Source organism: Entelurus aequoreus, linkage group LG02 (assembly GCF_033978785.1).
Source record: "Entelurus aequoreus isolate RoL-2023_Sb linkage group LG02, RoL_Eaeq_v1.1, whole genome shotgun sequence".
NCBI classification, from domain to species: Eukaryota; Metazoa; Chordata; class Actinopteri; order Syngnathiformes; family Syngnathidae; genus Entelurus; species Entelurus aequoreus.
Genome location: NC_084732.1, coordinates 13,033,739 through 13,048,041, shown reverse-complemented (window position 1 = coordinate 13,048,041; position 14,303 = coordinate 13,033,739). Strand labels below are relative to the sequence as shown.

The 14,303-nt window shown below is 37.4% G+C and overlaps 1 protein-coding gene across 1 annotated transcript in view; it reads right to left on the bottom strand.

The window, feature by feature from the left end:
* LOC133630497 (CD81 antigen-like) overlaps window positions 1–14,050 on the bottom strand; it is a 58,253-nt gene extending 44,203 nt beyond the window's left edge. Inside the window, exon 1 of the mRNA XM_062022112.1 lies at window positions 13,836–14,050. Within this exon, the coding sequence (XP_061878096.1) occupies window positions 13,836–13,901 (66 nt within the window). The 5' untranslated portion in view covers window positions 13,902–14,050. The remainder of the gene's footprint in view (window positions 1–13,835) is intronic.
* Between the last annotated feature and the right edge of the window lie 253 nt (window positions 14,051–14,303).

The window sequence follows — 14,303 nt, the reverse complement described above, 5'->3', positions numbered from 1 at the left end:
TCAAATTATTTGCCTAATTAATGAATTGGAAAGAAAATGTTATGACAGTAGCGTATGTGTGTGGCCGTGAGGTGAGTGACGTCAGTGAGTGTGTGGGCGATAGAAGAGAGGGAGCGGTAGCGTGAGTGCCGGCGGGGACTAGTTTGTTTTGTATTATTTTGTAGTTTATTGTCAAAATATACACTCCCATTGTCCACTTAAATATATCCAAGATATTTCTTTATTCTTAGACAACGGATTCCCTTCCGTGATTGGTCATTTCTATGGACACAGAAATGACGTCACCTAAAATTCCGTTTACGGCACATAGTAATGTCGTAATTCAGCTCTGAGTGTGACACTTAAGATTCAGTCCTACACTTCGCTGAAAGTGTGAGTAAGACGCTTGATAACTAACTTTTAAGTGCAGCTTTCAGCCAAGAATTTATTTACTCTTAAGTCAACTCTTAGCAGACTTCTTAGGAGTAATTCTAAGAAGCTTGATAAGTACGGCCCCAGGTTACCAAGAGTATTTAAATTCTGACATGACAGAAAATAATAGAGATGTCCGATGATGGCTTTTTTGCCGATATCCGATATTCCGATATTGTCCAACTCTTAATTACCGATTCTGATTATATACATACATACATACATACATACATACATACATACATATGTATACCGATATATACAGTCGTGGAATTAACACATTATTAGGGCTGCAACTAACGATTAATTTGATAATCGATTAATCTGTCGATTATTACTTCGATGAATCGATTAATAATTGGATAAAAGAGACAAACTACATTTCCATCTTATCCAGTATTTTACTGAAAAAAAACAGCATACTGGCACCATACTTATTTTGATTATTGTTTCTCAGCTGTTTGTACATGTTGCAGTTTATAAATAAAAATGTATTAAAAAAATTAAAAAAAACCTCTGCGCATGCGCATAGCATAGATCCAACGAATCGATGACTAAATTAATCGGCAACTATTTTAATAATCGATTTTATTCGATTTAATCGATTAGATGTTGCAGCCCTACACATTATTATGCCTAATTTTGTTGTGATGCCCCGCTGGATGCATTAAACAATGTAACAAGGTTTTCCAAAATAAATCAACTCAAGTTATGGAAAAAAATGCCAACATGGCACTGCCATATTTATTATTGAAGTCACAAAGTGCATTATTTTTTTTAACATGCCTCAAAACAGCAGCTTGGAATTTGGGACATGCTCTCCCTGAGAGAGCATGAGGAGGCTGAGGTGTGCAGGGTTGGGGGGGGGGGGGGGTTGAGCCGGGGGGGGGGGGTGTAGGAGGTAGCGGGGGGTGTATATTGTAGCGTCCCGGAAGAGTTAGTGCTGCAAGGGGTTCTGGGTATTTGTTCTGTTGTGTTACGGTGCGGATGTTCTCCCGAAATGTGTTTGTCATTCTTGTTTGGTGTGGGTTCACAGTGTGGCGCATATTTGTAACAGTGTTAAAGTTGTTTATACGCCACCCTCAGTGTGAACTGTATGGCTGTTGATCAAGTATGACTTGCATTCACTTGTGTGTGTGAAAAGCCGTAGATATTATGTGATTGGGCCGGCACGCAGGTTTATTGGCGCTCTGTACTTCTACTTACGTCCGTGTACCACTCCGTACAGCGGCGTTTATAAAAAGTCATACATTTTACTTTTTGAAACAGATACCGATAATTTCCGATATTACATTTTAAAACATTTATCGGCCGATAATATTGGCAATCCGATATTATCGGACATCTCTAGAAAATAATTGAGAAACCACTTATCTAAGCTATTGTTCATGTTTCCGCATTATTATTATCAATAACGGCGATTACTTGACACAATCATTGCATGCCAGTTAAGAGTGTCTTGCCTTCACAGTTAATACAGTTGGACCCTGGAACAGATTAGTTCTATTTATTCATTTATATTTTCCTATGGGGAAAAAACTTTCCTATAATTCAAGTCAAAAGGTTAAACAGCCTCCTGGAAGGATAGTGTTTAATATTTTAGAGTCCCAGTGTATGTTATTGGGGTATTACAGGGTTTCCCCTACATGTAATTGATTGTGGCGCACCGCCACGACAAAATAAAAGCCGCTACACCTTAAAAATGTGGATTTTTTTTTACGTTAGAACAAATTTAAGTAATATATTGTATGTTGGCCTGGGCTGATAACAAATGCTGCTCGACGATGTATTGACCTACAAATTATTGCCGATAAACGATATTAACCAGCTGTCACTCCAGTAGTGCCATTTCTACATACTGCTACAAAAGTAAGAGTAAAACAAAAAAATTATTAACCAAAAATATATATTGCGCACACACAATTGCACCGTGCATAGACAAGCACCCAAACAGAAACACAATTTCAACACCCATATACACCAGTGTTTCCCATAAACTGCCAAGATACCTGTGGCGGTGGGGGCGTGGCTATGGGCGTGGTCACCATGACATCATCGAGTAATTTGCATAATTTACTACAATGATATGATTTTCTCTAAAAAGGCTAAAAAAATGTATACTTACTAATTAATAATAACAGTTTTGTTTTAAACGTCCATCCATCCATCCATTTTACAATATAATTACAACACTTTATGCACATATTTATATACAGATTTGAACAATAAGTTATTCACTGAAATATATGTATTAATTGTGGTTCTTACAAAAAATATATCTTATAAAATACAAAAGCTAAAATGTCTCTTAAAGCTCTGCCCCTTTAATTAGTGCATACTAAATCATTTAACTTTAGCCTAGTACTACAACCATATTATTTACCAGCAACATAAAGTGAAACAGAAGCAGAGGTGTCCTGCCACAGTCAGTAACAAATAAACAGAAAACAGTAGTGGTCATATACAAATAAGGCAACAAGAGAAGTATCCCACACTTCTCTTTTGTAAAGTAAATCTGAACAGCCTATATGGGCATCTACATCAACTATATGATTTGCCTGAGAAGTTGGACAGGACAAATAAAAAAATAAAATAAAAAATAAAAAATTTGTGGCGGATGTAATTCTTTCGTGGCGGGCTGCCAGAAATAAATGAATGTGTGGGAAACACTGTACACTATGGTGGCGTTTGCGGTGTTCCACGCCATTGTTTGCTGGGGTGGGGGGGAGCATGGTCAGAGACAGGAGCAGACCCAACAAAGCAACCAAGAGAGCCAACTCCACCCTCGGCCACCCACTAACTCTCGGCCAGTGTCCAGTCTGCATACCATACCATAACACGATAATAATGCTAATCGTGATCATTTCGGTCACAATAACTTTATTTAGCCATTTTGTTTATGTACTTGAGGGTCCCCCAGCCCCTCCTTAACAGAAACAGAATCTATTTTATTGATTTTGGTTGTGATTTTTTTTCTTCCAAGTACAATATTTTGCTTACATTATTTTCATTTAACTTGGTATTTAAAAGTTTACATTTCAATTACAATGTTAAAAGTTAAGTGCATTTTAAAGGGTATACTTGCATTATTTTCATGTATTATCATTACATCAGTGGTTAATTTGGTCTCCAAAAAAAGGCGATAATATTCTTTATAGGCAATAATTTGTAGGTCAATATGATGCACGCGGTTGTCTGTAGTGGGAGGCAGCATGTCTGCAATGTGGACGTACTTTAATATATACGAGATTTACTGTATCTCTGGACAGCTATTAAAAATGTGCAAAGTGCAAATACTAAGAGGCTTTTAAAGGAGAGAAAATGGCAGCTGAAGCAGCAGCACAATGCAAGTGTGACTCAGACTCGCTGCAGTGACAGAAGTAAAGAGTAAAGTAAAGTCTTCAATAACACCAGAAAAAAATGCTCGATTTGTTGCTAGTCGTTTAAGGAAAAGTCACTAAAAGGATTAGGGAAGTCTCAACATTGTCAACAAAGTTGTACAATAACCAGTACAAATTTAAATATACAGCAAAACAATATAAGGAAAATATGTGCAAATACTAATTTGTTTTTAAAATGTTTTTTAAGCCTTTTTAAAATAACATTTATTCATCAGTACAGAGTATGAAAATGATATGATGATGTCATATTAACCACACCTCTAGCCACGCCCCTAATGCCACAAGTATATTTGCAATTTGGGGAAAACCCTGTATTACAATGTACAAGCTGTGTGTGAGTGTGTGTGTGTGTGTGTGTGTGTGTGTGTGTGTGTGTGTGTGTGTGTGTGTGTGTGTGTGTGTGTGTGTGTGAGATTCATTTGCGCTCTTCCTGTGGTACAAAAGTGACCAATGAGAGCTTCCTGCAGGACTAATAAAAAACATTAATATGGTCATTCCATCGCCAGAATAGATCCTACTGGCAGTCTTGAATCCAAAAAGTACTGTAATGTGCCGCAACGAGACATGTGAACCCTGAAGACAGGGAATATTAGTAGTATTTCTACTTTAACACGTTATTATATTTGTGTATGCACCTATTATGGCTTAAACCCAAGCAGATTATGTTTTTATATTTTAATGTGGGCATTTTGAAGGCGTACTAATGTAGTAAATATTATTTAACAAGCTGCTCTGTGTCAGCCGAGAGTGGAATGTTATTAAAGTGTTTGGGATTGGTTCTCTCGCACCGAGGCTTGTTATCTGTGTGAGGGAGAAAACACACACACACACACATTTGTAACAGGAACAACTGCAATGAGGAGTGAAGCACTCAAACACAGTAAAGAGATATTGACCACTGATGTGCAGTAAAAGCCTCAACAACAACTCCCAAAAGAAATGAAAGAGCATCCCTGGGGTGGTTTTGAGGGCTCGTCCGAATTGTAAGAGGAGACAAGGAAGACCCAGGACTCACTGTAGAGACTATGTCTCCCAGCTGACCTTGGGGACGCCTCGGGAAGAGTTGGACGAAGTTGCCGGGCAGAGGGAAGGCTGAGCTTCTCTGCTTAGGCTGCTGCTCCCGCGACCCGTCTTCGGATAAGCGGAAGTAGATGGATGTACGCAAAACCCAAAGTCTCAGTTTTATATGGATCATGTTAAAATGTGCATTAGTTACAGTGCTACTTGCGTTAATTTTAATTCGAGCTTCAATGCTTCCAAAAGACAGTTAACAGGCATTTGAGCCGACTTTTTAACCGGAACTAGATTGTTTTGCGAAAAATGTCAATGATACATTTCTTGCTTACCATTTCTCGGTTCCATGTGTTTTTAATTTATATAAATCCTTTTTTTTTTTTTTTATTACCATCACCATTGCAAAACTCCTCATTGGCTACGTTCACACTAGGACTGCAACAACTAATCCATTAAATCGATTATAAAAATAGTTGGCGATTAATTTAGTCATCGATTCGTTGGATATATGCTATGCGCAGAGGCTACTTTTTTTTTCTTTTCTTTATAAACCTTTATTTATAAACTGCAACATTTACAAACAGCTGAGAAACAATAATCAAAATAACTATGGTGCCAGTATGCTGTTTTTTCCCCAATAAAATACTGGAAAGGATAGAAATGTAGTTTGTCTCTTTTATCCGATTATTAATCGAAGTAATAATTGACAGATTAATCGATTATCAAATTAGTTGTTAGTTGCAGCACTAGTTCACACTGCAGAGTAGGATGTCCAATTTTTACTTAGTCGTTCACATTTCGCAACACGTGGTGTCTAACGCAAACCGACACGCAGACATCAATCAATCAATCAATGTTTATTTATATAGCCCTAAATCACAAGTGTCTCAAAGGGCTGTACAAGCCACAACGACATCCTCGGTACAGAGCCCACATACGGGCAAGGAAATGACATGAGTGGTGTAACATCGACGTGAGTTCCTAAAGACGTTATTTTCGCCTGCTTTCTGCTCGTTCCTTAAGACGCATTCTCGCTCATCCATGCGGACTGGACACTGGCCGAGAGTTGGTGGGCGGCCGAGGGTGGAGTCGGCTCTCTTGGTTGAAGTAAAGTGAAGTGAATTATATTTATTGTATATAGACTCAAAGCGCTTTACATAGTGAAACCCAATATCTAAGTTACATTTAAACCAGTGTGGGTGGCACCGGGAGCAGGTGGGTAAAGTGTCTTGCCCAAGGACACAACGGCAGTGACTAGGATGGCGGAAGCGGGGATCGAACCTGGAACCCTCAAGTTGCTGGCACGGCCACTCTACCAACCGAGCTACACCGCCCCAATAATTAACAATTGCTTTGATGGGTCTGCTCCTGTCCCTGGCCATGCTCCCCCCACCCCAGAAGACGATGGTGTGGAACACCGCAGAGGGCACCACAGTGTATATGCTATTTTTGTTGTTGTCTTTGTTTTACTTTTGTAGCTGTATGTAGAAATGGCTGGTTGCATCAGCTCTGCTCTTTTAATGTCTTTAATGTCCTTTGTGTTCTTTGACGTTTCCCTCTTACACACATGCTTATTTGTTATATGGTTATGAGGTTTTTTCCCCTTGGCCTCAGTCTGGACCACCTCTCCAGGAGCCCATGCTTAGACTGAATATTTTTTTTCTCACCCCAACGTTTACCTGTTTCTCACCTTTTTTGTAATGGCCGCCGGAAGTTGGCAGACCCGTCAGCGATCCTGTTCTGTCTCCCTGTAATGTTTGTCTGCTCTTGAATGGGATTGTGCTGAAAATCTTAATTTCCCCTCGGAGATTAATAAAGTATTTCTGATTCTGATGGTCAACTATTCCTTTGACGCTTGTCGCTTTTGGGTGACGTACTGCTCGCATAGACGCGACCTGATCGTTCAGACTGCAGTCACATCGCATACATGTCTGTTTTAAATCCACATACGAATGAGTCAGATTTGACATATTCCGAATTGCAGCGTTCACATTGACATTAAAAAATCCGATGGAAATAACATATGGGCCAAAAAAAATTCGGATTTGGCCTGCAGTGTGAACAAAGCCTTAGTCTAATTCTGCCTCAAAGAAACATCCAATAGCCTATCTGCTGTTTTTGTAATAGGAGATCCCGGAAGGACAAAATAATCCACCTCGTCGAAAACATGGCACACTCACTCATGGCACAATACATTCATGCATGGAATCAAGAAATGTCAAAAGAAAAAAGTTACAGTGAATTTGACTATAAGCCGCTACTTTTTTCCTGCGCTTTGAACCCTGCGGCTTAGAAAACGGTTTTATGGATTTTTCGCCGCTAGCGGCCATAATGTTTTTTGTGCTCAATGGTTTTCATTAAACCCAAGCAGAAACACTTAAATGTGGTGTTATTGTTTGTGCTATGGCGCCATCTTTTGGACGAGCTTGCTCACTGCAGGTGTTGAAAATGTACTTCCTGCTTCAATGCCTTGAACCGGAAGTATAATCGCCCATAGCGTTTTGGCTCGAGAGGATTTTTCAAAGTTTTACAACATAACTACAACAATTCATACTTACTAAACCACTGGTGTCAAGGCCCGCGGGCCGGATCCCCGGGATGATATTTGATTAGTATTAGAACCGGCCCGCAGGCCACAGCCGCCTGCTTTGAAGTAAGTTATTTTTTGTCTGTGATCTTAAATTAGTGACAGAGCCATACAAAAATGTTGGATTATTCCTTTAATCATTCAATAAAATACAGTACACTGTGTTAGGTATTGGTTCAAAAGGTTATGTGCAATCATTTTAATATCTTTTAATAAACATTTAACCTTGGCTTGTAGCAAATTAGTTTTTTTTTGGCCCTCTGATGTATTTGACTTTGACGTCCCTTGTACTAAACCGTCCCATGTGTGATGTCTGTAAGAGTGTTTTCATGCATATTTGTACGTGCTATCGTAATAGCATTAGCGAATATGCTAACGCATTTACGAGTGTCTGTGTTAGTATTATTAACTTACGGCATTCTTTTTGTATTGTTTCAGTTTACAAATTCCTCAGTCAATTCACCAAAACGTCACCGTCAACGTCTGTATATCTGTTTAGCTCAGGGGTCCCCAAACTTTTTGACTCGGGGGCCGCATTGGGTTAAAAAAAATTTGGCCGGGATATATATATATATATATATATATATTAGGGCTGCAACAACTAATCGATTAAATCGATTAAAATCGATTATAAAAATAGTTGCTGATTAATTTAGTCATCGATTCGTTGGATCTATGCTATGCGCAGAGGCTTTTTAAAAAAATAAAATAAAATAAATATATATATATTTTTTAAATAAACCTTTATTTATAAACTGCAACATGTACAAACAGCTGAGAAACAATAATCAAAATAAGTATGGTGCCAGTATGCTGTTTTTTTCAATAAAATACTGGAAAGGATAGAAATGTAGTTTGTCTCTTTCATCCGATTATTAATCGATTAATCGAAGTAATAATCGATAGATTAATCGATTATCAAATTAATCGTTAGTTGCAGCCCCAAAATATATGTATTAGGGCTGCAACAACTAAACGTTTAAATCAATTATAAAAATAGTTGGCGATTAATTTAGTAATCGATTTGTTGGATCTATGCTTTGCGTATAGGCTTTTTTTTTTTTTTTTTTTTTTTATATAAACCTTTATTTATAAACTGCAACATGTACAAACAGCTGAGAAACAATAATCAAAATAAGTATGGTGCCAGTATGCTGTTTTATTCAATAAAATACTGGAAAGCATAGAAATTTAGTTTGTCTCTTTTATCCGATTATTATTATTATCGATTAATCGAAGTAATAATCGACAGATTAATCGATTATAAAATGAATCGTTAGTTGCAGCGCTAATATATACATATTTAAAATGTGAGGATGTCACGTGGGAAAATGCATTTTTAGACTATATGATTTGCCTGAGCGGATAGAAGACACAAAGAGTAACAAGTGGTAGAAAATGGATTAGAAAGGACAGATTTTTAAAAATAATAATTAAAAAAAAATATATATATACCATATTTTTCGGACTATAAGTCGCAGTTTTTTTCATAGTTTGGCCGGGGGTGTGACTTATACTCAGGAGCGACTTATGTGCGAAATTATTAACACATTACCGTAAAATATCAAATAATATTATTTAGCTCATTCACGTAAGAGACTAGACGTATAAGATTTCATGGGATTTAGCGACTAGGAGTGACAGATTGATTGGTAAACGTATAGCATGTTCTATATGTTATAGTTATTTGAATGACTCTTACCATTAATATGTTACGTTAACATACCAGGCACGTTCTCAGTTGGTTATTTATGCCTCATATAACGTACACTTATTCAGCCTGTTGTTCACTTTTCTTTATTTATTTTAAATTGCCTTTCAAATGTCTATTCTTGGTGTTGGGCTTTATCAAAAAAATTTCCCCAAAAAATGCGATTTATACTCCAGTGCGACTTACTGTATGTATGTTTTTTTCGTTCTTTATTATGCATTTCCAGCTGGTGCGACTTATACTCCGAAAAATACGGTATATATATATTTTTTTATAACTTGGGACTTCCCGCGGGCCGTAGTTTGAGGACCCCTGGTTTAGCTGATTGGAAACCTAGCTTCTGCTTTGGAAACAATTTAAATAATGTAGAAAAACATTTACAAAATCTTGCTCTGTATCTAACTGTTTTCACAACGTATATATATCTGCGGCCGGTGCGGCCAATATATTTTCTTCTAAAGTTTACCGGGTGCGGAAACTGGCTGTCGAGGCTTGTTGGAAAGGAAATTGCGTGTTGCTGTCAATCGAGAGCACAATCGTGTTCTTAGTTTCGTTTCTGCCAAAACAAAAGCGTCGAGTCAGTGTGTCCTGCCGCCTCGGAGCGGAAAACGGCGTTCCATCCCTCGTGTTTTCACAAATTGTCCACACCGAGTTATTAGTCCTCTTTAATCACATGCTATTAATCATTTAAGCTCTTGCAGCGGCCTCGGGAGGAGTGACGTCACGGCGCGGCCACAGCCCCTGCAGCTGATGATGGAAGAGTGTGGAAAGAACGGATCACAGCCAGTGACTCAGTGGATGCAAAAGTTGGGAATATCCCAGACCGGTGCCCATAATGACTGAACCATAACGTACTTACTCTCCACACTGCGTGGGCTCTACTCGACAACATCAACACAAATATAACAACGACAACGTAAATCACAACTGGAGGCGGCGACCACAAGGCAAGTTAAACTTTCACATCCTCAAAATTTTCCACCAGACTTCAACCAGCACACACACACATTCTTGTATTTGTTACCTTCTTGAGATCTCCAAAAATGCCTACCTCTTTAAGACCACCCTTTTTAGATATATAAAGATGTGTATTTACAACATTACTAATATATGCAAACTATGCAAATATAAAAAAGCTTGTTGTGAAAAATGAGTTGGAATTTCCCAAGAAAAGGGTCACAATTTATCTAAGAAAAACTTAGAATTTTGGCAGTATTATGATAAAAGTCATCATTTTACTCAACGTGAGCCAAAATTTTACAAGGAAAACTGAACATTTGTGCAATATTATGATAAAAGTCGCAATTTTACAAAAAAAGCTTAAAATGTTGGCAAATTTATGAAAAGAGTCGTAATTTTACTCGACAGAAGTCACAGTTTTATAAGAAAACTTTAAAATCTTGGCAATATTATAATCCATCCATCCATTTTCTACCGCTTGTCTCTTTTGGGGTCGCGGGGGGGTGCTGGAGCCTATCTCAGCTGCATTCGGGCGGAAGGCGGGGTACACCCTGGACAAGTCGCCACCTCATCGCAGGGCCAACACAGATAGACAGACAACATTCACACTCTAGGGCCAATTTGGTGTTGCAATCGAAATTTTACTTGACAAAAGTCATCATTTTACTCAAAATATGTCACTATTTTACAAGAACAACAAAAAAAAATGGCAATATTGTTATGAAAATCTGTTTATATGACAAATGTCACCATTTTGCATTAAAAAGTAATAATTTTACATGAAGAACTAATATTTTACAAGAAAATATTGCAATATTACAGAAACAGAAAGAATATGAGAAACTGTTCCCAATCTTATAAGGAAAAAGTCGACACTGCGAAAAAGACTGCTTTTAGTAAAAAAAATGCTTTTGAATTTTGTTTGTAATTGGTTTTTACTCTTCATTATTTACTTCAAGTTATTACAGTATGTCTCTATATACATATTTATTTTTTTGTATTAATTTTGGCCTATGGGGGCGCATTTCAATTTCTTACACACACTTGTTATTACATACGTTGGCCACATGGGGAGCACTTCAAATTTTTTACACACACTTGTTATTTCATATGTCGACCAGAGGGGGAGCACTTTTAAAAGCGACACACAGTCAATTTGAAAAATCCCTCCTTTTTGGGACCACATTAATTTTGATAGATTTCACCACCAGGGGTGCAAACGAGGCATTCTCTATTAGATGCAATGGTTTACCGTATTGGGACCATGATTTCGGTCGCAACTTGTTCACCGGTCCTCATATGGACGGTACTTTTCCTTGTTGATGTCTCAAGAAGGAACGAAATACAAGAACACACACACGGCATTGACTCATCAAATGGAAACCACCAAGAGTCGTCCATTCCAACATAGACACACACACACACAGAAAGAAAGTCATCCTTACATTTTACTTGTTTGGACCTAGGATGTAGTGATGTGCGAATCGATACTGAAATATGGATATCGTCCATACCAGAGCTTTATGCTCCAATACCAATTCTCAAATCAAAATATTGATACTTTTGAGATAATTAACAGGAACACAGGACAAAGTAACTAAATCACTGGGACCTTGTTTAAAAGAAACACGAATGGTGGGAAATACTTTTTCTTCCGCCTTGGTAGGTGCGCAAAACGACTGGCAATTAAAATAAGTCACTGAGTATTATAAAACAGCAACCATTTTATTGCGGACTACTTGGAGACGAGTGATACAGAGCGGAACCAAAATAAGATAAAAAATAAAGCCATTTGTTTCGTGTTGTGCTTTTCTGTCATTTGAAGATTATTCCGCACGAAAGACACTACTTTTTAAGCTGTGAAGACTATGATGCTGTGTTCCATATATATATATATATAAAAAAGGGCTGCAACAACTAATCGATTAAATCGATTATAAAAATAGTTGCCGATTAATTTAGTCATCGATTCGTTGGATCTTTGCTATGCGCATGCGCAGAGGCTTTTTTTTTTTTTAATAAACCTTTATTTATAAACTGCAACATTTACAAATAGCTGAGATACAATAATCAAAATAAGTATGGTGCCAGTATGTTGTTTTTTTTCAATAAAATACTGGATAGGATAGAAATGTAGTTTGTCTCTTTTATCCGATTATTAATCGAAGTTATAATTGACAGATTAATCGATTATCAAATTAATCGTTAGTTGCAGCCCTTTTTTTTTATATATATATATATATATATATATATATATATATATATATACATATATATATATATATATATATATATATATATATATATATATATATATACATAGCATTCTATTTTAGTTACTTTATTGGATTTACAACCCTTCGGCGCGGTTTTGTACTGTTTCTGTACTTGTTTTGATTATTATTATTTCTTGATTGTATGTAAATGTTGCATATTATACATAAAGGTTTATAAAATTCAAAACAAAAAAATGAGGAGAGGAGATCTCCTACATAATAAAAGCACAATTAAAATGTTGTATTCGTGAAACAAATATCTTACCTCTCTTTTTGTCAACAGTAGTTTTCATGGTGATGAAAGTTAAAGACCTGCTCTATCTTAAAGCTGCACACTGAATTTATTCTCTTTTAAGTTAAAAGCAGGACATACTCCTGTTGAAAAAAAATGTTTATTTTTATTATGTTAAGTTAATCATAACTTAAGTCAGGGAAAACAAAAAATGTGCACCTAATTCTTACTGTCACCAAGTTTTTAGCAAATGAATGACTTGCAGTTCAGTAAAACATTTGGAAAATGTTCCTGTACGACATTCTAACTACAAAATTGCATTTGTATCCAAATAAAAGGGTATGTTTTTAAGCAAATATTACTTATGCAAGCAAATATTAACCACAGTTCTAGAGCGAGATTAATCTGATTTAAAGAACAGTGGCCTTGTGGTTGGAGTTTTACGCCCTGAGACTGGGAGGTTGTGAGTTTAAAACCCCGGCCGAGTCATACCAAAGACTACAAAAAAATGGGACTAATTGCCTCCCTGCTTGGCACTCAGCATCAAGGTTTGGACCAAAATGATTCCCGAGCGTGGCAACCGCTGCTGCTCACTACTCCCCTCACCTCCAGGGGGGGTGGGGGGAAAGGGGATGGGTCAAATGCAGAGAGTAATTTCACCACACCTGGTGGTGAAATTACATGTGGTACTATAACTTTTAACTTAGTTATATGTAAATGCTGCATATTATAAATAAAGGTTTATAAAATAAAATAAAAATTAAAAAAATAATAATTCTGTGTCAATACCATTGCCTCTGGAAGAACAAATAAAAGTGACCTGAGCTTTAAAAAAAACACTACTTTTTAAATTTCACCAGTATATTTTAAAAAAGTATCGGATATCGGTCTGATTTTTACTCGGTATCGAATCGGAGAGAAAATCAAAAGGTATCGCACGATAACAGAAATCCAGCGTCTTTAGTCTTCAAAGAAATTTTATGACGTTAACGACGATACAATCGCGCCTTTGTGTGACTTTAATTACATAAGCCGAGCGTTCATTTTTATTCCTAGCGGGTTAGTTCGACCTATCGTGTTGTTTTTGTCCGCCATTGAAGAGCCTCAACACGCGTCATATCCCCCCCGTCTTTTGACGTCCACACTTCTGCATCCAGAAGCCAGCCTCCGTCCAAAAGGAGCAGAACCGAGGCGCTTTTCCAAAATAAAATAAAATAAAGGGTAGTAAATGGTGGCTGCTTACCCAGAAGATGAAGTTGAAGAAGAAGAGCAGGTACTTGATGAATTTGGTGCAGCCTTCGACTCCCATGGTGGCTTTTTTTTAGCTTCTTTGTAGGCGAGGTGCGTTAACGGGACGGCGGCGAGTAGCGGCTCTGGCAATCTCAATGCTCCAGTCTGAGATGGAGGCAACACCCAAGTGAACACTCAACACCTCCTTCTTCACAGTGGGAGGCGGGGGGGGGGGAAACACTCCCGCCAATCCTCGCTGTTTCCGGCCAACCTTTTCACAATAAACTGGTGCTCAATTGTGGCACTTCCGGTGATTGGATAGTATGGAGTGCTGCCAAAAAAAACTCCAAAAACAAACTCCAAAAACACCCCAAAAAATGTTTTTACTAAACACCCAATGATTCACAAGTATACATTTTGTTTCCTACAAGTCACAAAATGATTCGCAAGTATAAAAAAAACTTTCTGCAAGTAACAAAAC